This window comes from Mus caroli, chromosome 7, assembly GCF_900094665.2.
Source record: "Mus caroli chromosome 7, CAROLI_EIJ_v1.1, whole genome shotgun sequence".
In the NCBI taxonomy this organism is placed as follows: Eukaryota; Metazoa; Chordata; class Mammalia; order Rodentia; family Muridae; genus Mus; species Mus caroli.
The window spans coordinates 127,733,255-127,760,556 of record NC_034576.1 but is presented as its reverse complement, the minus strand read 5'-3'; the positions used below and the strand labels follow the sequence as shown (position 1 = coordinate 127,760,556).

Genomic DNA, 27,302 nt, shown 5'->3' with positions numbered 1-27,302 from the left:
AACCTAACAGGAAGCCATGAGGCGTTGCTTGAGTAGAGGATAGGCGTGCCAGGAAGCATTGAGGGTGCTGGGTTGAAGTAGAGGCTATGCTGTACTCAGACAGGTGTTAGAGGACTGGAGGAGGTGGAAGGAATTTTTCTGACCAAGGCCTAGGAACAGGAGTGGGAGGGAATTTTATCAAATTTGGGGTCCTAGGGTAATTCGTGATTCCTCCTTGACCTTGGACTACTACGGCAGATCTGAGACATATTACATCAAAGACCACCCTCCAGAGAATTTCATGGGTAATCCTGATTTAGCCAGGATTTTCCACAATGACCCAGATTCAAACTGTCCACTCCTAAGTTCCCAAAAAGCAATTAATTCCTTAGCCCATGGCTCCGATCTGAAATACGGTTGTCATGGAGGTGTGCATCACAAAGCTGCCAGTTCCTGGATTCGATATCTGAGGGGCCAGGCTGAGGGAAGTCAGGACTCTGTGCTATGAGCCTGGTTAAGGATGTAGCAAATTAACAAGAAGCTGGGCACGCACACAGAAGAGGGACGGCTGGTGGGCTTGTTGTTTTTACTACTCATATGTATGTGTCCCTGTGTGGGTATGCATGTGTGAATGTAGGTACCCGAAGAGGTCAGAGGCATTCCATCCCCTGGAGCTGTGTTACAGGAGGGAAGGAAAGAACTGGGAGAGATTCCAATAATGGCAGTCATCTCCGAAGGTGAATCTTAAAAGCGTGAGAATCATTCTCCACCTTAGGGCTTTGTTTTGTCTTGAAATAGAGCATCATGATATATAGCCTTAGCTGGCCTGGAGCTCTCTGTATAGACCAGAGTGGGCTTGAACTCAGAGATCCATCTGCCTCTGCCTCTGCCTCACAGTGGTGGGTGTTAGAGGTACGCACTACCATGGGCAGCATTCACTCTACCTTTGTTTTTTGAAATAGGGTCTCTCACTGAGCATGGAACTCACCACTTCAGCTAGACTGACTGTTAAGCGAGTCCTAGGGTCCTCTTTCTCTACCCCCTCGACACTGGGGTTATATAGAAGCACACAACTATGCCTGACTTTTATGTGGGTGCTGGCATTCACACTCTGGTCCTCACAGTCGCACTTTCCCACTAAGTCATCTTTTCAGCCTTACTATTTTTTTTTTTTTAAGCGCCAACTTTCCTTTCCATGCAGGAAGTGGCTGGGCAGACTATCTCAGGGAAAGCAGCTAGGGTAGGATTGGGTCTGCTCCCAGAGAAGGACTGCCATCACACCTTCATAGCAGGCAGCTTGGCTAGTGACAATCACAGCCTGAGGCTGTGCACCAGTCCTTGAAAGTGTTGTTACAGTGGCAAGCATAGAATGGTGTCAGGTTGGTAGCAGAAGACAGGATGTGGAACATCAGCAGGGAAGAAGGGAACTAGTGACAGGGTAGTTGGCCTGCTCGAATCAAAATAGCGCTTTACAATGCTGCTCCTGGCGGCTGTCAAAGGGGTGCCTTCAAGCTGTAGAGGCGGTCTAGGAATGGCAGAAGCAGGCAGAAAGAAATCAGACTGACTGCTCTCTTTCTAAAATGAAAGGAAGGATTCAAGAGTCTGTCTGGCCCCCAGGGGAGTGTTTATCTAACCAACGAACATATTCTTAAGGGTGAGAGTAGCCCACCACCTTCATGGTCACTGAGCCTCTAGGAGCAAGGCTCTTTCATAAGAGCCTGCTTCAACCAGATCTGCTTGAGTCCACTGGTGTTCCCCTGCCAGCTCACATAGGCACTCTGGGAAAAAAGAGGTAGAATTCACTGCAATAGGAAAGACAGGACAGGTACAGAAAGCTGGTTGAAAACATCCCAATGACCTCCAGTGGGGACAGTTAAACCCTCTGCAATATATCTGCCCCCATTAGTCCTCTTTGTTTGTTTGTTTGTTTGATTGATTGATTTTTGAGACAATTTCATTCTGTGGCCCAGGATAGCCTAGAACTCACCATGTAGCCAAGGCTAGCCTTGAACTTCTGCTTCAGCTTCTCAGGTGTTGGAGTTATAGGTATGAGTCACCGTGGCCAGTTTTGTTTTGCTTTAGATGAAGGTTATCTTTTTTTTTTTTTTAAATCTGCATATATTTGAACTTTCACATCAGTTTAAAAAAACACGAGGCCCTGGCACTAGGCAGAGGGTAAGAACTAACTCCTCACATGGAACCCTTGACTCCTCACGTGTACCCTTTGACCTCCACCAGGGGCCATCACCACACATGCAATGCACACGCACACAGCTGAGGGTGGGCAGTGAGGTGGCTTAGTTGACAGAGGCACTTGCCACCATGCTCTGAGTTCAATTCCCCAGAGCCATGTGGTGAAAGGTGAGCAATGACTCCCCTAAGTTTAAGAAAATTTATAACAAACAGAAGGTTAAAGATCTTTAAGGCTAGCACTATGGCAACACTTATGATCTTAGAACTCACAAGACCAAGGCAGGAGGATTGTTAAGTGTTTAAGAGTAGCCTGGGCTACAGAATGAGATTATTTCAGAAAACAACAAAAACAAAAACAAAATTAAGCTACTTAATGAAGTGTATATACCAAAATTCCAGATTTATATGAGATCCTATTCCTGAATTGCACTACTCATTGTCACTTGCCTCTCTAGTATCTCGCAGAGTTCATAGTTTGAGTGCTTGTTCCTCAGCTGGTCGTCTTGTTTTGGGAGGCTATAGGACCTTTAGGAGATGGGGCCCACCGGAAGAAGTAGGTCACTGGGGACAGGACTTTGACTGTTAACCAGGTTCCTGTCCAGGCATGAATTCCTGATTCGATGTGAAGAGTAGGGTGTGCTCCTACCACCATGAACCGAGCCGCTCTGCTCCGTTCTCCTGTCTATGAAGGAGTGAAATCCTCCAAAACCATGAGACAATTTGTTCCTCCCTCAGCTAATCCTTGTTAGGTACCATGGTCCTAGCAATGCAAATGTGAGTATTATATTACCTATTTAATAAATTATATTCATGTTCTCTTTTAATAAAAATATTATTCACCAGTAAAAAAAAAAACAAAAAAACATGAGTCAAAAGCTACCCAGGATAAATCTGAAACATGTATTTTCAGATAGTGTTTCATATCACTCAGCCATGCACACACATGGAGAATGGTCTAGAAGAACACATGCCAGGTTTCAGTGGCAAGTTACTCCAAGAGGGGTTAGGGAGAAATGGAAAAAATAATCAGCAATTCATCCCGGTTAACAGTAACTTTTTATCTGTAAGCAAGCTAGTTTCATGTGTTATTTAAATAACAAGTCAAATCACCTTCTCTCCAGCAAAACGACAAACAAACAAATGAATAATAATAAATAATAGGATTGGTGGCTCTTTAGTTCCAGACAGCCTTCAGAGTATCACTGCTGCTCCCTCTGCAATGGAATGATGGAGATGCTGTGTGCTGCTGCTGGCCACCTTTCTACCATCCATTCCCGTCCAACCTCTCGCACCTTTAGACCTTCCTTTTATTCCATTCTTTCCCATACACCCTATCCAACATCACAGCCACCAGCCCCTTCCCAGTACCATCCACTGCTGCCCCTAAACAGCCACCAGCTTCTCTGCTGGGGCTCCACAGTGGCTCACTTGAATCCCCTGCTCTAGCCTATGCTCCCTCTGCAGATCTTTTGAGATCCCTGTGGCTTATCACTTCTTTCCTCTGAGCTCATTCCTCAACAGGGACTTCCTCAAGACCTGACCTAACAACTTCCACACTCCATGCAGCCTCAAGCCCAGCCCAATTGTTATTCTGATGCCTTCATATTTCATTTATTGCTCAGAGTCTATCTCCAAACATGATGGCATATATCAAAGGTGAAGGAATAAACGGATGAATGATCAGAGTCTTCATCATCAAGCCATTGACCCTGTGTGCTATGTGTTCTCTTCTCACAGGGGACTGCTTGTGGCCCCTGTGCTCTTGCTTGCAGTTGAGGCTGATTCTGTTCTTCTCCTCTCCCTTTCTACCCCACTAATGCTACTTCAGTGCCACTTCTTCCTGAAGCCCCTGCCCTTCAGGCTAAAAACTTTCTTCCCCTGGCCCTGAGCCTTTCTCTACCACTGCATGATTAGGAAAGCCCAGTGCTCTGTGCTGGGTAAAGGATTTCCTGAGGGTTTTGTGTGCACTAGGTCACAAGATCATCTCGACTGTAGAACAGCCGTTGCTAGTCTCCCTGTTTTCCAGCTGCAGAAGGTGCAACACTGAGCCAGCCAAGAGGGGGAGGAAGGGGTGGAGCTAGAGCCTAGCCTTGCTGACTCCATGGTCTCCATGAAACTCGAAGTTCTGAGACTTCTGCAAGAACAAGGTGCCAAGCAAGCTGCAGAGAATCGACCATGGCTCCCACTGAGCCTTGACAGGGCTGATATCACAGACCCCAGACACTGGCCAGCATTTCCTGACACCACAACTAGCCTGAGGACCTTTCACTTGTCAAATAAAAACAAGCAGCTGGACTGTGGACTCAACCCTGTTTTGTTTGTCACAAGGTCACAGCCTAAGATTCCTGGAAGCTGGTCAAGACCTGTGACCATGCTGCTTGCTATGGGTGGCCCAGGAGCAGAAACATGGCCAATAATCCTGGTAAGTTTGGATTAAAAAGTCTAGGAAGAATTTCATAGTCTCTCTCACCTTCCTTCTTTCCTTCCCTCCCTCCCCTTCCCTCCCTCCCTCCCTTCCTCTGTCCCCTCCCTCCCTCTCTCCTTCCCTCCCTCATCAATATTTAGCCCAGATCTTCTTGCCTGTGCCTCCTGCGTGCTGCTGGGATTGGAGACCTGACTACCCTTCTCAGAGGGGTAAACACATTTGGAAGTCACTGGATTTTCTGCCAGATGAACTAAGAAAGCAGGAAGGCTAAATTAGTCATGGTAGTGCCTTCCTATAATCCTAGCACTTAGAATGATGAGGCAGGAGGATTAGATAAGTTTAGGCCTGTCTGGGCTATAGAGTAAATGCCATTAGACCAGTGAGATCTGCATGGCAAGACCTCTTCTGAAGAGAAAAAGAAAAGAAAAAGTGAGAAATAAAGAAAGTAAGCCAGAAAGCTGGCCTGCACTAAGCATGAAGAATGCTGCAGTCTTAAGAACAAGCTATCAAAATAGAAATTGCAGAAAGAGGAATTCCTGGGAGCTCGAAGATCATGACCCTCCCTACTATTGGCTTCTGAGAAGCAACCCCTCTTCAGAGCCTTGTGTTGCAGTACACAGCCCCTTTCTGCTGCCTCCAGATAGTTTTTCTTTTTTTAAATTCAAGTCCTGAGTAATGCAATACTTTGCAGAGGTACTGTAAGAAATAATAGCATTACATGAAAAACACTTACCTCAGTGCCTGGCCATGGTAAATAACACCCACCATGTGGTTGCTAATATTATCATAATCAAGCCACAAGGACATACTATTACAGGAACTGAACAGATTAATCATCTTACCCTGCCATCTAAATTACTCTTCCTGGGAAGGGTGGCATGCCATGGGACTTTGTCCTTGGTCCCATCTCAGGTCATAATTTTATCAATGGCTGTTAGAGGCTGTTTATAAAGTCTGAGGATGACATCTAGATGGGAGACAAAAAAAAAAAAATGGATGACGGAATCTAAGTTCAGGACAATTTTGACAGGCTAGAGATGGACCATGGAAGGTTTGATAGACTGCACTGGGAAGGGGAAGGTCCCAGACAAGGGGAGGTAGTGAGAGGGGAAACATGACTGAAGGAAAGTTCACTGGAATGAAGATGGAGCATAAAGTCAACAGTATGAAGCTGGGGAGATGGCTTTATGCTGTGCAAGCATATAGACCTGAGTTCCAATCCGTGGCACAAATGTAAAAGCCAGGCATGGCTGCTATGCAGGGCTGGAACTCCAGTGCTGGAATAGGCAGTCCTTGCAGCTCACTGTTTAGACAGCCTAGCCTAACAAGGAGCCGCAGGTTCAGTGAGAGACCCTGTCTCAAAAAATAAGACGGTGAGCAATTGAGGAAGACTGTCAACAATGACCTCTGGTTTCTACACATATCTGCACACACGTGTATACAAAAAACCAGCAAAGTGCTATAATTCCAAAACCTATTGGCACAGCACACACAATAAGTATACTAGGAATGCTGGCTCCAGACTAGGTGTGGTGGTGGATACCTATAACCCTAGTACTTGGGAGGCAAAGTGACACCCTGTCAACAAAGAAAGGGAAGAGAAAGGAAATCAGAGGGATGTTTGCTCAGAACAAGAGAGAAAGGGTACTAATGTATTTTAGCACCTCCTATGTACCAAGCCCCAAGTTGAGCACTTGGCACCCACTATTTCAGTGTATACTTTCATTAGCTTATAAAGTGGTTGTTATTATCTTTGCTCTCCTTTGACAGGTGAGGAGCTGAGGCATAAAGAAGTGAAGAGACTGCCAAGTAGGCTGGAGTAAAGAACATCTAAACCAGTCATCACTAGAGAGCACACAGTCCCTACAGGCTACACTGACTCCAGAGTTGAACTTTTTCATGGTTTCAGAGGCAAAAAAGTAGAAATCATCAGACAAGAAGTCACCATGAGAACTGATCAGGCTGGATCAGCTCAGGCAGAGGAGAGCAACTCTGCACAGCAGCCTCTCCCTACCCACATCCAAACAAACACCACCAAAACCTGTGACAGTCTGGGCAAATGACGGTGCTTATGGCAGATTTCAAATGTTAAGACATCCTGAGAAATGGATGGTAGACAGAACTGGGTTAGCAAAAAGAAATCCAGAAACAGAAGCTAGGAAGGAGCTGGGCACCGGGGACGGTGTTGTGTGCTGCTCCAAACCCAGAGGCAGCACAGTCTGCAGGGAGATAGAGGTCTCAAACTGGAGTCAGAAGCTAGATGGAAACACAAGAAGCAGCAGAAGGTGGTCCACCTGCTCAGTGTTCAGGAACTATGATGGTGGACTTCTGGCACAGAAAGGCATGACATATCTAGAGGAAGAGTGAGCAGGGCTGGGCTCAGAAAACTAACTAATAATGGATCAGTGTCACACTACTACAGCAAATTTGGTCCAAAGCCCACAAACACTGAAGGTAAATTACATTAAAAAACAAAACAACAACAAAATCAGGATCCAGAGAGAAGACAGGCAATCGAGGTACATATTCACAATCATCCCACATCCAGGAAAACCAACAACAGGAACAAGAGGTCCCAATTTGATAATCATGAAAAATAATCAAAGACACACATCGTGAAGTAAGCTGAGCCCTTATAACATACATAAGCCGTATCTCATGGCTCATAACTGTTCTGTTTATTTTTCTGAAGGATCTGAGTAGAGATTCTTTCTCAAAAAAATTCAAAACCAAACAAAACAATTCCAATAGCAAACCACACCAAACCAACCTAACCCAACCCAACAAACAATGAAAAACAAAAACCCAATAACTATATTTATTATGATCAGAAGGGTAAAAGAAGATATTGCATCTATCAAACAACAACAGCCTATAAAGGAAAGAGTTAATTTGAAATCCAACAGAGAAAGGTTTAGCCACCGAAACAGAGGAGATCAAAAACCGAGGAAAGACTGAAGACACAGTTAGAGGGAAAAAATTAGTGCTCTAGAAGATTGTGTGGAGGCATCTACCCACAACACAAGAATAAGGTCCTGCAAAAAGGATAGTGTTGACTACTGGCAAGGTTTCAGTTAGATGAGTTTTAAAAAAAATTCTTTTAGAAGTAAAAATTAAGCTTTTCTCATTAGACTACTGGTAGTTTTACAATAACCTTAGCAATGTGACCCAGGTCTAGATCTTGATTGCTCTGCCACACCAACTTATTCCAGCAGCCAACCATGAGTGGCCTGAGGATGTTATCTGAAAAATGTTAGACTTCTCAGTTAGGGGAAGCAGATGAAGTCCTGACTGAATGTGTATTGTTGATATAAACATGTCATGTCATGTCATGACAAAGATCCCAATGCCTCAGACCCTTGGCAAAGCCTGTCCCAAGTATAGATGTGTATAGAAAGTACCAGCCATAGCTTCCCCCTCCCAGATGACTATAGCTTGAGACTGCTCCCTTACAGAGTCCGCTGAGACAGCATGACAATTAGTTCTAGGACAGCCACACAGCACTGGAGAATGTAAGGCATCTAGAGATAACATAAGCTCACAATGTGTAGGTTGCATACAAATGCCAAACACAGCCTGGGCTTTCTCATATGCATGGGTCCCTGGGAGCATCTTCTGCAGAGACCATGTGTGATGGGGAGATACGCAACCATTTCAATGGCCTCTGATCAGAACCCATGTTCATAACTACTCCTTAGGTTGGAGGAGCTGTCACCTATCAGATGAGTAACAAATGAGTCTTATGCCATCTGGCCATTGCCACCTTGTCCTCTTACTTACCTGTCCAGTCCGTGGACACAGGCCAGGGTCCTTTTTTGTAACTGAGTCTACAGTAAGGACCAGGGAAAGCAGTGGCCTGGAAGAGAGCCTTCTTGTGGCCAACGTCAGCCTGGGCCTGGTGTTTATCTTTCAACTCTGCCCACCAGTAAGAGAAGAAGGCCTGCTGGGCACTACTGTACATATAGAGAAACTAAGCCTCAGGAGAATGAGAATGTGCTCAAAGGGCTCAACATAGCATGGTGGCTCAGTCCCGTCTTTGCTAGGGTACCAGGGGTATGTGGGCTCCATTCTTAGCCTAGACTTCTCACATATAAGAGAGAATAGCACTGCTGAATTCAGTGAGTGGAGATGGACTCTCCGTGTAGAAGCTGCTGTCAACAACTACACCCATCTGTCAGCTCTATTACTCCTGTCATAAAGTGGCTATGTGGTCGATGGCTGGCTCTTGCCTGCCCACTATATTTTCCCCAGTCTTCTGTGATGATAATCTAATTTTCTTTTGGGAAATTATCCCTTTCCAACAATGTTAATGTGGGCTTCCTCACCTGACTCTTGTGACCCAGCTGGCAGGTCTCAGTCTGGGCACTAAACTTGGCTGACCTCCTGGTCCTTCTGCTAGAACTGCTGACAATGAAGGAAGGCACTGTCATAGAGGAAAAGGGGAAGGGGAGGGGGCACCACTTACTCGGGCCTACAAGTTAGGTACTTTCCAAGTCCCCAGTTCCCCGTGAGGCTGCTGCAATTTCATCGCCATCCTACATAGGAAATAACTAAGTTCCATGGTGTTTACTACCTAGGCTCTCTGACTTCAGCCCCTGGACCACATTAACTGGCTTTATGCAGTAAGCCTGGGGTAGCTGGCAATCACCTTACTACATCAGCAAATTGTCTGCATGAAGAGTGGATGGCCATGGACAAGGAGAAGTCCAGAGTCTGAACACTTGGATCCAGTTATAGCTGATTGTGCTGGCTAGTTTTATATCAACTTGACACAAGCTAGAGTTCTTTTGGGAAGAGGGAATCTCAACTGAGAAAATGTTCCAGCTAGACTAGCCTGTGCTGCAGGTTTTTTGTTGTTTGTTTTATTCTTTTTTGTTTGTTTTAGTTATTTGCTATTTGTTTTGTTGTTGTTGTTGGTTGTGGTGGTTGTGGTGGTGTTTGATGTAGAAGGGCCTAGCCCAGAATAGGTGTCGCACCCCTGAGCACCATAAAAAATCAGGCTGGGCAAGCCATGGGAAGCAAGGCAATAAGCAGCATGCCTCCATGACCCTGCATCAGCTCCTGCTGCCTCCAGGTTCCTGCCCTGACTGTCTTTGATGATGAACTGTGATATGCAAGAGTAAGGGATACAAACCCTCTCCACTTCAAGTTGCTTTTGGTCATAGTGTTTCCTCACAGCAACAAAAACACTAATGCAGACACTGATGTTACCTACCTCTGAAGTTGCAGCACTATGATGCTGCAATTTCCCCTTTTAAGATAAAGCTAGTATAAGGGCTTCTATTGCTTATGCAGTGCCCCAGTCCACAGACTATGGCTTTTGCCAGACCTAGCTGACCAGAGAGCTAACAGCACAGAGGGGAGGAGGCAGCAGGAATGGGTTCATGTGGCTGTTGCCCACCCTTCTGTGGGGTTGCTTGCACCCTGAAGACATCTTTCCTGAGACACTTGTAGGCACCACCTTTCCTTAGATGATACTATTCCCTTTTCTAATCCCATTCTATATTCCACACATGGCTTTTTTTTTTTTCCACGTGGAGGGAGGAGGCAAGTGTTAAAGGCAATTTCATGCCTCAGATCGGAGGATAGAGGAGACTTTGATGATGCTCGGTACAAGGGCACATTGCTTATCCAAAACAGCCTCTTTCTGCTCAGAAATTGCAGCTCTCTGAGGGTTTTTTTTTTCCCTAGAGTTTAATCTTGTGCTGGAAGCTAAGCTGATACCAGAAAGGTTTTAGACATGTCAATCTTCTTCCTGGCATTTTATCAGAAACTGATTCTCTTCACTGTTTGGCATATGAGTCTTGGTCTTGCCCTTGTTAAACTGGGGTTTCCAAGGCTGGATTTGAAGACATATATCCTGTAGCTCCCAGGGGTCTCAGGGCAGCTGGGAATTCAAAGGTAAGGCAAGTCCTACAGGAAGGATTATGGCTGCTCTCTGATGGCATTACACAGTAACAAACACTGGGCATGCCTGTGTTCAGCTCTTTCCTGAAAACACTTCTACTCTGTCTCTTGGCTTTGAAATATTTTTTTTGCATCTATCTATCTATCTATTTATCTATTTTGTGTGTGTGTGTGTGTGTGTGTGTGTGTGCGCATAACTTGTGGCAATCCACCCTCTCTACCATGTGGGCCCCAGAGATTGAAATCAAGTCATCAAGACTGGCCATAAGTGCCTTTACCCATTTGTTTTTAAAGGCATTTGCCTTCCAAATATACTCCTTTGCCCCTGTAAGCCCTAAATTATAAACTTCAACATCTATGGAGTTCCTGGGATGTACAGTGCACCTACAGAATACTTACCACAACCCTATGGCACCAATGAGGCTAAGCCACCTAAATGAGAGTGAGCCTAGGAACCTGAGTTGCTCACTGCAGTGGTCACGGGATTCCTATCTTGCTGCACAACTTGCTTGCCCAGTTTTAAAGTCCCAAGGTACCACTGCTAGTAGCCAGCCAGCCAATTTCTCAAAACCTACAGAAACCAAGACCTCACGGCATAGAAAGACAGACAATGCTAATTTCACACTGGAAAAGCATTTGGCAGTTGAATCCAAAATGGATTTCATTCTTCTCTGCCCAGAAATACAAACTAAAAGGTTTCATTCCTGTAAAAGTGCACATTTGGAGAGCTGACTGCCACAGCAGGCTCTAGTGCCTCAGCATGCATCCTCCTGCCACTTGCTCCCGTCCTTCTTAAGTGCTTTCTTCCTCTTCTTCCTCTCCCTCCTCCTCCTCCTCCTTTCTTTCTCTCCTCTTTTTCTTCTTATGCTATTGATCAAACCTAGAGTTTTGTACATGCTAAGCGAGCACCCTATCTACCACTGAGCCTAAACATGTTTTTTTTCTTCAAAAGACAAGATCATATATATATATATATATATATATATATATATGGATGTCTCAGTTACCAGAAGGCCAAGTTGCAAGAACACTGAGACTCACATCAGAGAAGGAAGAAGGCTGTGTGTGCTGCTGGATGGTTAGTGTCACTGGAAACCTACAAGAATCACCTCTCACTGAGCTAAGGGCTAAATGGTTCTCAAATTTGAGCGTCTAGACACGCCTGTAAGTCCTTCTCAAACAAACTGCCCTGCTGCCATCCACAGTGAGATGAGGAGCCTGGGGAAGCCTGGAGTGGCCCGTATGATGCAAGCACTGTTGCCAAAGCCTGCCACCCTTGATTCTGGCCAGCACTCTAGAGATGGTCAACAGCCAACAACTCTGCCCTTCAAGCACTATTAGCAGATGACTGGGAACACTGCTTTCAATAAATCATATACCCTTTGATCCACTGATTCTAGTTTAAGGACTTCTTCACCTTGGGCTGGTTTTGTATAAGTGTAGGAAGTTCCTGATTTAGATTATTCCTTAAAATATTTTTATTGTAGTAAGAGACCATTAACAGTCTAGGCAGTCACTACTGGGAACTAGTAGTACACTCACAGCATTTCTTAGTACCCAAATCCAATCTGAGCTAGCACATAATGTGCAGACTGCATTTACCGTACTTGGTATGTTATTCATGCTTCCCTATGCATATGTGAATGTGCTGCATCACGGATATTTCTACAGGATCTACTGGGACACCATTACTTTCCAGATCTAAGAAAATGAAACACATTTATCTCCAAAGTTTCAAATAAAGGATGATGTTCTAGTACATCTGTGGTAAAATAGAAAAACACCCAAGAACAAAGGCAGTCCATGTGTCCTGCGACAGGAGTCTTCCAAGATGGGTTAGGTGTGAGGAGGAGGGAGGAGGGAGAGAGAAGGGACAGGGATAGGGATAGGGGAGGAGAGAGAGACCTGCTGGAGTTGGGACTTAGTGAAGATGCTGAAGGCCATGAGAATGGTTGTGGTTGACAGCACCACAATTTAATAAAAGAAAGATATTCCTCATTGATGGACTGTTAGTTACCTAGAAGTGTGAATGGAAATGAACACTTTCCTCCCCTAAAAACAGCAAAACTGGAGGAGAAACCAGACTATATCACACGCTATTGTGCTACCAAAAAACCCAGGTATTTGGGTTTCTTTACTGTAGCCATTTTCACTAGGGAAATAGTTCAATTAGTATCGAGCTTGCCTTGCAAGCCCAAGGACCTGAATTCAATCCCTAGAACTTAATTTAAAAAAAAAAATTAGACAGCCAGGTGTGGTAGCACAGATTTGCAGTCCCAGTGCTAGGCAGGTGACGGGCAGCTATCTGGTGCTCCCTGGCTGACTTGGCGGATCCCAGAACAATGGGAGACTCTCTCAAAAAAAAAATGGACAGAACCTCATGAGCATCACTCAAGATGTCATTTGACATGCAAGCACATGCACACATAGCAGCCATCTGCACACACACACACACACACACACACACACACACACACACACACACCAAGAAGAGAGGGTAGGTGGATGGAAACACCTATGACTACTAGTTGGAAGGACACATAAGTGGTTTCACCTTGGAAAGGGAACTGAGGACTGCTATCAGGAACATAGCTAACCTTCAACTGTTTCTTTTTATTGATGTGTTACAGACAGAAGTTGGGGCCTCATGCATATTAGGTAAGTGCTCTACCATAGAGCCACATCCCAGCCCCTTCTTCCAAACACCCCCAGCACTGACCAGATGACTGATCCCACTCCCTGGCCTCTGAATGGAGCTCCCAGATAGGAAGAGTGTAAGAGAGCAACAGGTGTGAGTGGGAGCCTACCCTTGGTGTCACACCAAAGGGACAGAGGGGGCTAGTTCCTGAGATCCAGGTCTCTCCTGCTTTGCCTGAGAAAGGAAGCCTCTTTAATCTGTGCTCAGAGGAATGGTGTGTGAGAGTGTGCATGCATGTACACGCAGGCAAGCTTACGGTTTCTAAATGGGACAGTTAAATGGCTTTTACAGTCCTTTACAAAGTGAGCTCACAGATGAGTGGTTTTTAGAATCTCCAATCAACTGCAAAAGATGGCAGGCAGTCCATTATCACAAGAGGCTCTTGGAGTGGGTAAGAGCGGAGGCCCAGAGTAAATAGGGCTCACTTACCTGAGGACACCCATCCAGGAAGTAGGAAGGTTGGAGCTCACCTAAAGCCTAGCCTGAGCCAGGAGGACTCCTAGAGGAAGAAGGGTAACTGGGTTTTCTCACTGTTGACATGTACACAGTAGATAGCCAAATATTCATGGGACACTATGGAACAAATGCCAGTGGAAATGAACTAGGTAGCTGCACTGCAAACTAGCTCTCCCTGGAGAGCAGTGTCAAAGTGAGAGGGCTCAGTGCTCTGGACCTACACTATGGCCCTGAATACACCCAGAGGCTCTAGTTCAGAGAGCTGCAGAGGTTCCTATGCAGCAAGAGGACATGCCCCTCCACCCCCAGCACCATGTGCCCTGGTTAGCAGTGTGCACACTGAGAGATGGGAGGGTTAGGTTAGATGGGGAATAAAATTCAGTCTCTCCTCTGGGATTTTCTTTCACTTTCTTCTTAAGCACTGTATGACAAATTTGCTTCCTAATGATTTTTGAGTAAACTACAATGGCCACAATTTCAAAATCATTAATAATTCATGACCAGAGGCCATAAACACTACATAATCACTACAGGCAGGAACCATGAATACTTGTTAGAGGCAAGGCCAAGAATATTTTTACCAACTGAACTAAAAGCACTTGCTGCTGCAAGGCAACCATCAAGGGACATTTCAGAGCCAACTATGCCCTTTCTAGTACCTCAGCTCAGCCTGCCTCTTCCAGGCAGCCTTTTCTGCCTCTGGAACCTAAGAGCTGAATGTGGGTTCTTCTATGCTGTCCATCAGTCTCTGTCTGGACCTGTCTCTGTGGTACCTGGAGTCAGTGGTGGCTGAGGGGCAGACTGTGCACAGTACACAGGAGCCCATGATCACCAGACAGGGCTGTCTCACACTCTAAAAAACCATTCTCATCCTCAACTGTGTGTGTGCACTGCTAGCAGTTAACAAATTCAGATGTCCGGATCCACACCCAGAGCAGAAGAGCTAAAACATGCCCGTTAGGCCAAGTGTGACGTCACAACCCTGTAATCCCAGCATTCTGGAAGCAAAGGTGAGACGATAACAGGCTCAAGGGCTGAAGAGATGTCTAAGTAAATAAAGCATTTCCTCACAAGTAGGAGGACATGATTCAGATTCCCCAGAACCAACACAAAAACCTGTCAGGAGTGGCAACCACCTATATAATCCCAGCACGTGGGAGGCAGAGACAGGGGATCCCTGAGGCAAGCTGGCTAGCTAGACTAGATGGAATAGACAAGCTTGGAGTTCAAGGAGAGACCCTGTCTTTATAAAGTGAAGAAGAAGAATAATCAAGTAGCACACTCAACTTCAAGTTTGGACCTCCACACACGTACATATACTCATCCACAGGCATACCACACATATACATAGGAGAAAGAAAGGAAAAGAGGGGGGCAGGAGAGAAGGAAGGAGACAGACAGACAGACAGACCAACTTGTATGAGTCACACAGCACTACTTTGGGCTAAAGGGGGCCTGGAAAGCTCACTGGGGCCCACACACCCCTCACTATGTCAGTTCATGACCCCACATAGGTACAGTGCTCATCTGACCCAGGGGGAAACTAAATTCTCACCCTCTGGGGATAGAGTAGCCCACAGCAAAGGAGCAGGACAAGTGTCCCCAGATGCTTGTTCCAACTAACTTTGACAAGAGACAGTGTGCCTTTTCCTTACCTTTCATGGTGACATGGCTGAATCTATGGCTGGCCATCTGCAAAAGGCTCACAGTGCTACCAAGTAGTGATGGGAGGGTACAGAAAGGCAGGGTAGGAGAGGGCAAGTTCAGGGGATCAGGGAGTCCTCTAAGCCGCAATGTGCTATTAGTGATGCTCTGTTTTTCTAGCCAGTTGAAACAGTCAGCCAGCACCCCCTCTTCACAGGGCCTGAAGCTATCTTAAATATCTTTCAGAATTAAACCTGTGCATTGAGATAAACAGCCTCATGTTTTGTTTTTTACTTCAAGCACTTTTTAGTAGAGAAATGATCTGAAATTCTCTCAGGCAATTGGCACAATGGAGATGCTGGGAGAGTGGCAATTAGAAGGTTCTGTTGCTAAGAGAGGGCAGAGGAAGAAAGAATACGAAGCTCGATTTATTCCTTACATCTCGACCTCTCCCAGGAACATGGGACTTGATCAAAGAGCCCTATGAAACATATGGTCCTTATGCCGCTTCCGCCCACCTAGGCTTTAAAGGTCTTCTGTTTTCTTTATTCATGCCTCTCTGACTTTGACCATGTTGTTTCCTTGAACTAAATAACTCCTACTCATTCTTTAAGAGGCAGCCTGTCTATCACCTTTTCTGCAAACTCTTCTTTCCTTTCATGTTTCCTTAGACAAGGTCTTGCTATACATGCTAGGCTGAACTTGAACTTCAAATTATCCTTCCTTGGCTTTTAAAGAGTGGAAATTTTAGGCCTATCCACACAGCTTTTGAAAAGCCCATCTTTTTTTCTTCTTTCCTCTCTTTCATTCTTCCTCTCTCCCTTCCTTCTTTCCTTTCAGTTAATTTTATTTCTACTTATGAGTATGTGTGTGCCTGTGTAGGTATGTGCATATGTGCAAGCATCTGGGGAAGCCAGGAAAGAGTGTCAGATCTGGAGCTGCAGTTACAGGTGGTTGTGGATGCTGGGAACCCAACTCTAGCTCTTTGGAAGATCAATGCATTCAATTAACTGCTGATCCCATCTCCCTAACCAGCAAAGCCTCTTGATACTTCAGATAGGGTTAGGCGAGCCCTGTGAGCCCACTTTCTCTACCTAGGATAGTTTCTCACACTGCAGTGCCATGGTCTAGGCGTACTTGTCTTCCAAATACACAGCACATATAGTAACCGTTGTCATATCATCCCTTAGTCCCACTGAGATCCGGAGCAAATAGACTCAGTAGGGCAGCTTTCAAGAATGGCCAAGTACTGTGTAGAAGTGAGTCTCTAGGCTCAGCTAGGGTCACAAAAGCTAGGGTCACAACCAAGAAGACAGGAAGTGAGATCTGGTCCTACGTGTGGTGGCACACACCTGTAATTCCAGAACTTAAGAGGAGGGGGTGGGGGTCTCCAGTACAAGGCCACCCTGGGCTATATTGCAAGTTCTAGACTATTTGACTATCTGGGCCAAGAGCTCTTGTCTTTGGGGGGAGAGGGTCAGTCAATCTCCCCACCCCATTTCCTGTGTTCATTTTCTCCACTCTTAAACCTGGCCTGCCCTATGGCTTGCTTTGAAGCTCCTAGATCTAGCTGAGCTTGAAAAATAACTTTTCATTCTTAGAAGTGGCAGAAGTGATCCTGTACCCTTTGGAAACCCAAGACTCAGGAGGTCATGCAGCTGGCAAAACATCCTCTTAGACACTAGAAACCCCATGTGAGCAAACCTTATTGGTTTGCAGGAGAAGGAGATAGCATGTTGAGTATGAGGCACCTTACCTGGCACCCAGCAAGCTCTGCTGACACAACTGAGCTCTAGTTGAGAGCAGGGGAGTCTGGCCTGAACAAGAACCCCAAAGAAAGCCAGGTTGCTGACTACAGATTCAGGAACTAAATGCATAGCTTTGTTCTAAGTGGCTGAGATCTGGATTGAGTGTCAACAGCACACCAGCTGATGTGTTCCACAAAAGATCATTGTTACAGGTGACAATGGGTTGACAAGTCCAGCAGCCAGCTCTCACTTGGCCCAGGACTCACAGAAGGCCTGTTTACCCCAGGCTCTGCAAACAGCAGTGGGTGTAGTTACCTCCTTTCTCTCCTGAGAGCAGGACCGGCTTCTCTCCACCTTCCGCAGGGCCTGACCTGTAGCAGTTCAAAAGCAGAAGCAGAGATTAAGGCTGCTTGGGAACAACTAGTTTATCACTGCAAAAGCTTTTTATTTGCAAACTGAAAAGACAGGACCAATCATAATGAGATGATTCTAAGAAAATGCAGCCTGTTATTATAATAGGAAAATGGCACACTTTTGAAATGGACCAACGGCAAGGAAAATGGTAATTCACACACAGTATTTGACTATAATGAACAAAGCTCCAGCCCTTTAATCTGGGCCATTATCTGCACTCTGAAAGGGCCAAGGGACTGCAGTTTTCCCTGTCGAATTACATTTCTATTAAATTGTTTGGAATTACATAAAACACCTTCCATAAAAATGCCTTCTGCCATGCGCATAGCCATAAACTTAGGTGGGTGCATTCTGACGTGCTGCACCAAGCCCCAGACTCACAGCTCAGGTGATGTGCAGAAGTGAATTAGCGGTAATCACATGCGCTTCATATAATGGGCAATTTCAGAGAAAATCGTTGCTTTTCTCAGAACGCCTAAGACTAGCATTTGAAGGTATGTGTAAATTCAGGAGGCATCACCTCCTGCAAATGCATTCTTCCAAAAGCATGCTCTCACACATATGAATGGAGTGGCCACTAGAAAAGCTCCTAACAGACTGCCTTGGTATTGAAATCTAAAACAGAAGTCACTGTTTGTTGCCAATGTAGCTACTAAACTGCCCCACTTGACTCCCAGGTGGCTATGACTGCCGCAACCACATGTCCTACCAGGTAAGAGACCTCAGAAGGCAGAACCAAAAAGGCACGGTGGCAGAGGAGGAGATAAGATCCAAGTCTCTGACACAAGTGTTTAGATTTTTTTTTTATGTTATCTGCTTCTAAAGTTGGATCCTGAATGTCCATATGCCATGCTTTGAAGCTTTTAGGAATAGGACCTAGGCACAGGAAGTAGGAGCTTGGCAAGTTATATCCTCACCTGGTTCTGGCCCACGTTCTCTGCCTCCTGGCACATACATGCTATGGGACTAGGCAAGGTCCCTTGAGAGAATACCACTAGACAAAGCAACCCCTGTTTCCATGTCTCCTCTGACACACTGAACCTCAAAACTGTGAGCCAAAATTAAACCTTTCCTTAAGTTGTTGCTTTCAGGTATTTCATTTTAGTAACAAGAAAAGTAATTGAGATGCTAAGTGTTGAAGGCTTGGCCCCAGCTTATGCGGCTACTGGAAGGTGGCAAACCCTTTTGAAGGTAGGGTCCAGTGCAGGGACGTTAGGTCTTGTTGGAAACCCAGCCCTTCCTCCTCTCTCTCTGCTTCCTGGCCACCATGAAGCCCTCTCCAAATGTTCCCACCATATTGTTCCTGCTTTACCACAGGCCCAAAAGAATGGACCAAGAGACTGTGAGCACAAACAGACATTTCCTCTTTATAGTCTGATATCTTCAAGTATCTGTTACAGTCACAGAGACCTAGCAACACATCAACTCTGCTCACAATGACCCCTTCATGTAACATTTTGTCTTTTCCTCTCTCCACAGTTCACAGACCTAGGCCCCTAGGGCAACCGTGAACCCATGCTCCAAATCTCAGTGTATCACACCAGGGGTGATGCCCAGCAGAGTCCTAGATACGGACTTTGAAGTTGTTTTGGGGACACAAAGAGAATGGCAAGGCAGGGATAATCCTGTTTGTGAGCTCTGAAGCTGTACATAGTTCTTGATCACCTGCCCTGGGACAGACAGACAGCAATGCTAGGATGTCAGGACAGCAGAGAGTAATATGAAACTTCAGCATGTCTTGTGATCCACAGACACCCCCTTGAAGCTTTTATGATCCTGTATGTTTTCCTTTCCACCTTATGACAAACTCTTTAGGATTCAGTGATTTTGAAGGATCCTAGAATAATACAGTGTGCCATGGGGTGTCTATGGCGGGGAAGACTAGGAATATGTTCACCGACAAAGGGCACCTAATGTGAGCAAGGCCCAGGTTTCATGCCCAGCACCACGACCACGATGATAAGAGAGGTTTCATGTGTAGATGGAGGTTATTCAGGAATTCTGAACTTTCTGTTCAACTGCTTTAAAAAAATAAGTTTACCGACTACAGAGATGTCTCAGTGGCTAAGAGCACATACTGCTTTTGCAGAGGACCTGAGTTCAAGTCCCAGCACCCCTATCAAGCAGCCCATGTCCACCTATAACTCCAGCTTCAGGTGTTGTTCTGGCCTTCATAGGCACCTGTCTTGCCCCGCCCCCCCCCACAGAGTTTCCTTATGTATAAATCAAGTAACCAAAAAGAGACCAGGGTCTAAGAATTAGGAGATCTAGTTCTTAGTCTAAGTTAATTATGGCTTCATAAACCCTAATGTTCTGGGATAGTACCTAGAGAGAACACTCTAGAACCCCTTGGCCACACTTTGACTGTCAGTCTGTGGATTCCAAGCAGATCCTTGGGTGGCTAGTGGGATGATATGACAAGTAGTCTAGTCTGCTCACACAAAGCAAACACAAATGGGTCTGAGCTAAAAGAGACTACATGGGCTGGAGGCCAGGGTTGCCAAAAGACAACAGAGGTCCACAGAGGTGAGTGCGCTAGCCCAGGGCAAGGCAGGAGCAAGAGGGTAGTTAGGGGCCAACAAGGCAGCCTAGGTCTGGTAAGGCCCTTCCTTTGTCAGTCACAGCAACTGAAATTCTGCTCTGGGAGAGCATAGAGTAATCTGGAACCTTTGCAAAATCCCAGGCTCTCTGGGGGCATGGTTGTCTCCTGGATTGTGTTAAAGCTGGATGTAGTGACATATGCCTTTAATCTCAGCACTTGGAAGGCAGAGGTAGGCAGATTGCTGTGGGTTTGAAGCCAGCTAGAGCCACATAGTGAGAAATAAATAAAATGAAATAAAGGTGATTTAGTCCGAATCATCACTGGATCTGCTGTTCATCTAAAATTCCATTATGGGCTGGGAATGACCTGATGGTAGCTGAATGCCTGTCTAGCATGTATAAGGCTTTGTGTTCCCGTCACGACACCACATGCATACACAAATAAAATAAAGTTTCAATACACCATTAAAATAAAACCTTAACTACTGGTTAAAACCTGAAGGCACATCTCTCTTTTGGAGTTAATTAGAAGTGTCTTTATTCATTAAATTGGAAAATAATTTGCTTATCTTCCAATGAAGATAATGCCCTCTAATTATGAGCTTTTAGATCGAAGCTCCCTGGAAGCTGGTTGTCTTCACACCCAGGAGCCTCTCTCCTGCAGGGAGCTCCATGATGACCACCTCTTGGCAAGAGCAGGAGAAACGGACTCAGATTCCACTGCACCTGCCTGCTGCCTCTGGCATCTCATGGGGTCTTCCTACCTGTAGCTTATTTATTCTCACAACAACAGAGAGAGAGAGAGAGAGAGAGAGAGAGAGAGAGAGAGAGAGAGAGAGAGAGAGAGAGAGAGGTGACATTAATATCAATAACCACTGCCTGCAAAATGAAAGGGGTATTCCTCTGCACTTTGCAAGGTGACTTGCCTACATCAGTTCCAGAGCAATAAATAAGGCCAGATGTAAATGTTACATGTGTGCTTCACTTTAGAGGACAGATGTGTGCCTGGGGAAATGAAAAGAGACTTGAACCCGCTGAGCTTTTGTAAATAGAACACGTTTCCTCCGTTTATGGCTTGAGAAGGGCTTTATCTGCACTTGGGATTTATTGTCAGTGGTTAGGATCTGACACTTCAGTTTTACTTTGCTCTAGATGTACATAATATTCACTGCTACCATTTAAGGGAGTCATGTCTTCATCTGAAGTCATCAGGCAAGGGGAAAATCATGTCAACATTACCCTTGAAAATGAGCTTAGGCCACTCACAATGAACAGGACACAGCCTTTTAGACCCACTGCTGCAGACTAATGCATGTGTGTGAAATCTGGTGCATCTGGAAGTATATATAAAGTACATGATAATAATACACATGCAAAATATATCTTTATGGTATTCCTCATTAATCTATTCCTATTCAGCTGCCCCCTCTACTTTTCTCTAGTTAGACAGAGGACAGAGGTGGGGATATAGGCTAGTCCGAGGTTCACAGTCATGAAGGTCAGCAGTACCTGGATGCCTGTCACAGCTCTGCCACCTGGCTGCAGCCAGCTTTGCAGGGCTCTTCCTGAAGCCTCACAACCACTTTTGTTAACCATGGATTAGTAAACATCTTCTATACAAGTCCCCATAGTAAGTATCAATGGCTGTGTGATACACAAGGGCTTCAGACTATAAGGTCTTTGCCACTGATACTTTGCCACTGTAGAGCAAAAGTAGCCATCAGTAATAGGCAATTAAACAGCATAACTATTCCAATAAATCTTTATTTACAAAAGCAGGCAGCAGGTGCTGGGGATAGAATAATTCTTGCTTTAAAGGAATGCTATTATTCTCATTGGAATAAACAAGTGCAGGAAGGAGAAGCAAACTGCAGGGGAGTGACTGAAAGGCTTACTCATTGTCATAACAGTGGGCACTTGACTGTTGTCACCATCACCATGTGGTCAGGGCTTAGTATATGGCAGGCATGAGGCTCCAAGCTGGGAACATGTATCAACTCACTGACACATCACAGCTACTTAGGTAATTGACGCTGCTATTATCCATTATCAGATAAGGTCATGAGACCCAAAGAGGTTAGGATACTTGCTTGATATCACAAAGTTGGTGAGTAGCGCTGCCCCAAAGGTGGGCTGTCATAACCACTTATGTGTCACTGCCCCTCAGCTAGATCATTAAGCCTCATCTAAGCACAAAGACAGTACAGCAAAGTTCTGGGGAGGTACAGGAGAGAAGGTGTCACTCTGTGATGCAGCATTTAATCTGTCGCAGGCTCCCAGAGCAATTAATAAGGAGATTAGGAGCAAATGGCTCCCTGGTGAAGCTGGCGCTCCCTTCCCGCCAGATGGCTTCCTGAGAAGATCTGGAACAAATGCCAACCATGGAGGGGCAGACTTGGCATTCCACTCTCCCTTCAGGGCTTTGGAGAAGAAAGGTGACTCGTGCAAATCCCACAGCACAGAGCCTGGACCACAGATTCCATTACAAAGAACTAGAACAAAGGACTTGTTTGTCCCTAGGAAAGTGATGGTGCTTCCACGTTGTGACCAATGACACCAACTTATCTTCCGTTGTCTACATATGAGCATTCGTGTTGCTTTTTGTGTGTGTTCACGCAATTTAATTTACACTAAAATTATCCCTCTCACCTAATGGCCTGAGAAAAATCAAAAGGGTCTAACAAAGACCTTGCTGGATAGAACACAAAATGGCTTAGAAGCACAAAGGCCATTTTTCCTTGGAGGTGGCAACATCTTTACTAGAAACTTGCTGAGAAGTCCACAACTTCCACAAGCAGGAAATGTGTGTGTGTACACATGCATGTGTGTGTGCCTGTGTGTGTGTGAGCCACAGTATCATAATTTGCCAGGTAGTGGGCAGGCGAGATGCCAGTGGCTGAGAGCACATGGTGTTCTTGCAGAGGACTTGAGTGTGGGTCTCAGCATCCATGTTAGGTAGCTCACAACTTCCTGGAAGGCAAGTTGCAGGCCTCTGACACCCTCCTCTGGCCTCTTCGGGCAGCGGCATCAGTGAGGAACTACTAGATAAGCATGCCAAGCCACAAGATGAAAAGCAGCACTCAAATGCTCAAAGAGGTTTGGAGCTCAGTGGTAGAGTGCTTGCCTGGCATGCGTAAGGCCCTGAGTTCAATGCCCAGTGTGAAAATACAAAGTGACTAGAAAACATTAAAATTAAGCAAAAAAGAAAAAAAAAAAAAAAAACAGACAACAGCTGCAAGTTCCAGATGATCTACTCTTACTCTTATGAGAATGGTTACATCTAATAAACAATACAGGCTGGAGAGGCTCAGCACGTTAAAGCACTGGCTGCTCTGAGAGAACCTGGATTCAGGTCCCAAACCTACCTACCTGTCTACAACAATCAGGGCTAGGGAACTGATGCCCTCTTCTGGCTTCCATGGGCACTGCATACATGTGGTACACAGATGTACATGCAGGTAAACACTTATAAAAGTAAATAAATCTTAAAAGGAGAGAAAGAGCCTTTGCTGAAATGGGAGGGAGGGAGAGAAGGAAGGAGGGAAGAGGAGGGAGGGAAGAAAAGAAAGAGAGGGTGAGCTGGGGAGGTGGCTCAGTTGTTAAATGGAGTTTGGTCTCCAGAACCTGCATAAGTGCCTGTTGAGTATGGTGGGCCTCTTGTAAATCCAGCCTCAGAAAGCAGGGATGGGGAATCCCCAGAGCAAGCTGGCTAGTGAGACCAGCTACATTAGCAAGCCCTGGGCTTAAATGAGAGAATTGCCTCACTGAATAAGGTAGAAGAGCCAGGATGATTCCCAGCATCAACTTTGGTACTCCACATACACAGGCAACCACACACACAAAAAAAAAAAAACACACACACACACTGTTCCCACACAAATGCATATACACACATGCACACCACACACATGTGCATGTGCATATATGTACATAAAAATAGAAATAAAATAAAGACTTAGGAAAACATAACACATGAGAAGTACTAACGGCTTTCCCATAGGAGACCTAAGAGGGCTTCGAGGGAGACTGTTGAGGACATGGAGCAGCTCCCTAAACCTCCTGCCTGGAAGAACATCACAGCATTTGTAGAAGGACACATCTGGCAAGAGACCACTCTGGAATGCAGTAGTGACAAATGCACCAACAACTGTTTCTTAGCTAAGTCTATGGTGGCACTAACTTGAGGGCAAAGGTTACTGAATGGCTAGAGAAGATAAGGAGGGGGAATGGGGAAAGGTTAAAGGCCAGTCAAGACCTGTCCCACGGTGGCTGGAGACGCTTTCCCTAGCACTGACTCTGCAAGCATGATGGCTTTTGGAATTCTTTACTTTCAACCACAAAGCTCCAGGTCAAAGAAATCAAATGACTTGCCTGGGGTCCCAGAGCCAGCAGGGGAATCTGACAAGTGTGCCAGCTTAGTCTCAAGATCCAGTGCCAACTCTACTCAAGGCCAACACCCCTCTGCCCACTTCAACTTCCTGAGTGCCTCTGAACCCTAATTCTGGCTTCCCCCTACTGCACTGTAAACACACAGGTCAGAGTCAAGTAGATAAAACAGCAGCATGGCAGGACTGGAACAGAGTGAAGAGCAGCTGACCAGCCTGAGAGGTGCTTAGCTCCAAAGCCTGGTTTCTATGTAGGTATGTGGGCCTTTTCCTGCTATCATTCTGTGTATGTGCTTTTGCTTTGTTGTTAAAGACTCTGTAACCCAGTCTGACCTTGAACTCTGGGTAATCTTCTTGCCTCAGTTTCCCCAGCACTGAGATTACAGGTGCATACTACCACACCTGGCTTGTTTTGTCAGTTTTGGTTTTTCCAGAGATACCAAGGGGCAACATTTCTTTACTTCTAAATCCATAAGTCCCTTTTGAGGATACTTAAGGTCTACCAGAAATCCACTAGACAAGAGCAGGAGGCAGGTGAAGGCTCCCTTGCTCCCGTGTACCCTCAGGTAGAGCTGGGCCTTTCAGCTACGCTCCACACTGAAAGCCTGAAACCATATTCCTGTCACTCTTGCTTCACATTTTTCTTGTAACTAGAATTCCCAGGGCCCAGCTTACTGCCAAATTACCTGAGATAAACAAGTCATGCTAAGACCCTCCTCTCCTTTCCAAATCCAAATCGCAGCTGGCAGCTGGAAGTGGTTATTTATAGCCTGCACAGAATTCTTTGCACTGGCATGCAGCCTCACACCCAGATGACTGAGAGCAGGCCAAGACAGAATAGTGGCTGCGACTGCCAGTGCTGTGTGGCAAGGTCTACCTGTCAATGGGACTGGTCACAGTTTCACTGAAATCCACAGACATGAAAGGATATACAGAAACCTATAGAGTGTATAAACCTATATGCTGGGAGGTTTATGTCCCTCTGCCCAGGGATTCAGGGATCCTGCTTGTTCTGAGGAACTCTGGCTCTCATGTACACTCCAAACTTATCTAATCTTCTTCAAGGCCTCTCTCTTAGCCTCTGACTTCTCCTAGATCCTGAACTTGCTATATAGGATCTCATTCTATAGCCCAAGCTGGCCTCAAACTCATAATCCTCATGCCTCAGTCTTCTGATTGCTGAGTTTCCAAGTGTTTACCCAGTTCCACCCTGCATTCTTGCCCAGACTTTCCAGTGGCAGCTGAGTAGACTCTCAGGGTCAGCAAGATGGCTCAGGAGGAAAGGAATTCCTGGCAAACCTGAAGACCTTAGTGTTTTGTTTTGTTTTCCGAGACAGGGTTTCTCCATTTCTCTATGTGTAGCTTTGGCTGTCCTGGAACTGACACTGTAAATGAGGCTGTCCTCAAACTCACAGAGATCCATCTGCTTCTGCCTCCTGAGTGCTGGGATTAAAGGCATGTGCCACCACCCTGAGTTCTAATCCTGGAACCCACATAGTACAAAGGCAATGACTCCCACAACTAATTCTCTACACACACACATGGACACACATGGGCACACACATGGTAGAAAGAGAATGACTCCTGCAACTTATCCTCTGACTTCCATATGTATGCACACACACACACACACCACAAACACACAAATATAATAAAATCTAAAAACAAGGCTCAGAGGTAGAGCCCTTGTTCAATAGACAGAGGCCTGGCTGGGTTCCAGCCTCAGCATCAGACAGAAATCCACATTAGACAATTTTTGAAATACCAACTTACCTTCTGCTCCATGTGTAGCAGGCACCCAAACCAAGCTCTAGCTGAACAGACTCCACATGTTCCAGGTCTGAGGCATCTCCAATTCCCCTAGGCTCTTACTCCTGCCATCCCATTCATCTTTACTTTGCTCCTTGCATCCCAGGCTCCTTTTTGACCCTCTATATTCCCTAGTTCTGGGTCATTCATCCCCTAGGCCTTATTCAGCTCCCCTTTATCAAATTAGCTTTCAGCTCAAAGGAACAGAGTCTTCTATCCTACCATAATCTCCCACTATTTTTTGAGACTGCAGTCCTAGCAGTCCTGGAACTTGCTAAGTAGACCAGGCTGGCCTTGAACTCACAAAGAACTACCTGCCTCTGCCTTTTCACTGGTAGGACAAAGGGTATGCACCCAGCTCCTCTTCACTTATGTGTTCATGGTCTGTCTCTTTCACCAAGGTTGCCATGGGGCTTTATGAAAACTCAATTCCTGTGCTTGGAATAGTGCCTAGCCTGTAGGCATCCCCAGACGTTTCTGGAAGGAATGGATAATGCTGGGAGGGACATGATCATCTTCTATGAGAAGTGCTTTCTGGCCCTGACATTTTCCAAATCCTCCTACCCATCTCCCAACACTTTCTAGTGTGGTGAAATGGAATATGATTGAATGTGTTTGATATTCCTCTGAAAACCGCTGGGAAATTAATAAGATAAGGAAAAAAAAAACCCACACTTCTATACTGTAACCAATGGCTTCTGTAAAAACAGGCTTCCCTGGCTAAAAAGGATCCTGGTTGATCTCTACGTGGGTCACACATGTTACTGAATCCACTCTCCTCTTATAACCCAGCTGGCCCCTCTCATCTCTGGGTTTGCCACCACACAGGACAAGGTGACCCCCAAATGGTCTGCTCAACTGCCTCGAAAAGTGCATGAGCACCTAAAGAATCCTGATGAAAAGGTGCCTGCCTGCCAGACATCTTTTCAAGGACCTTTGTTTGATTTTGTTTAGTCTTGTGAAGCCCAACTGGGTTTGAAATCAAAATCTTCCTGCCTCAGCTCCCCAAACATCTGAGGCTGCAGTTGTGTCCCACCACAGCGGATTCTGCTGAGCATCCACCAAATGCCCAGCATCCCTCTCAGTTGCTACAAATGGAGTGT

At 45.6% G+C, this 27,302-nt stretch overlaps 1 protein-coding gene across 5 annotated transcripts in view; it reads right to left on the bottom strand.

Moving 5' to 3' along the window:
• Kiaa0556 (KIAA0556 ortholog) overlaps positions 1–27,302 on the bottom strand; it is a 169,960-nt gene that overhangs the window by 130,274 nt on the left and 12,384 nt on the right. Inside the window, exons 2-3 of one of the 5 annotated variants that reach the window (XM_029479630.1) lie at positions 17,366–17,421; positions 5,440–5,564 (exon numbers count right to left, since the gene is read on the bottom strand). The exons of 1 other annotated variant lie outside the window; for it this stretch is intronic. Coding sequence is in view for 1 of the 4 variants with exons in the window: in XM_021167736.2 (XP_021023395.1) it covers positions 17,366–17,421 (56 nt within the window). In the remaining 3 variants the exon portion in view is untranslated. 3 more of the 5 variants (XM_021167738.2, XM_021167736.2, XM_029479631.1) reach the window with 3 other exon arrangements.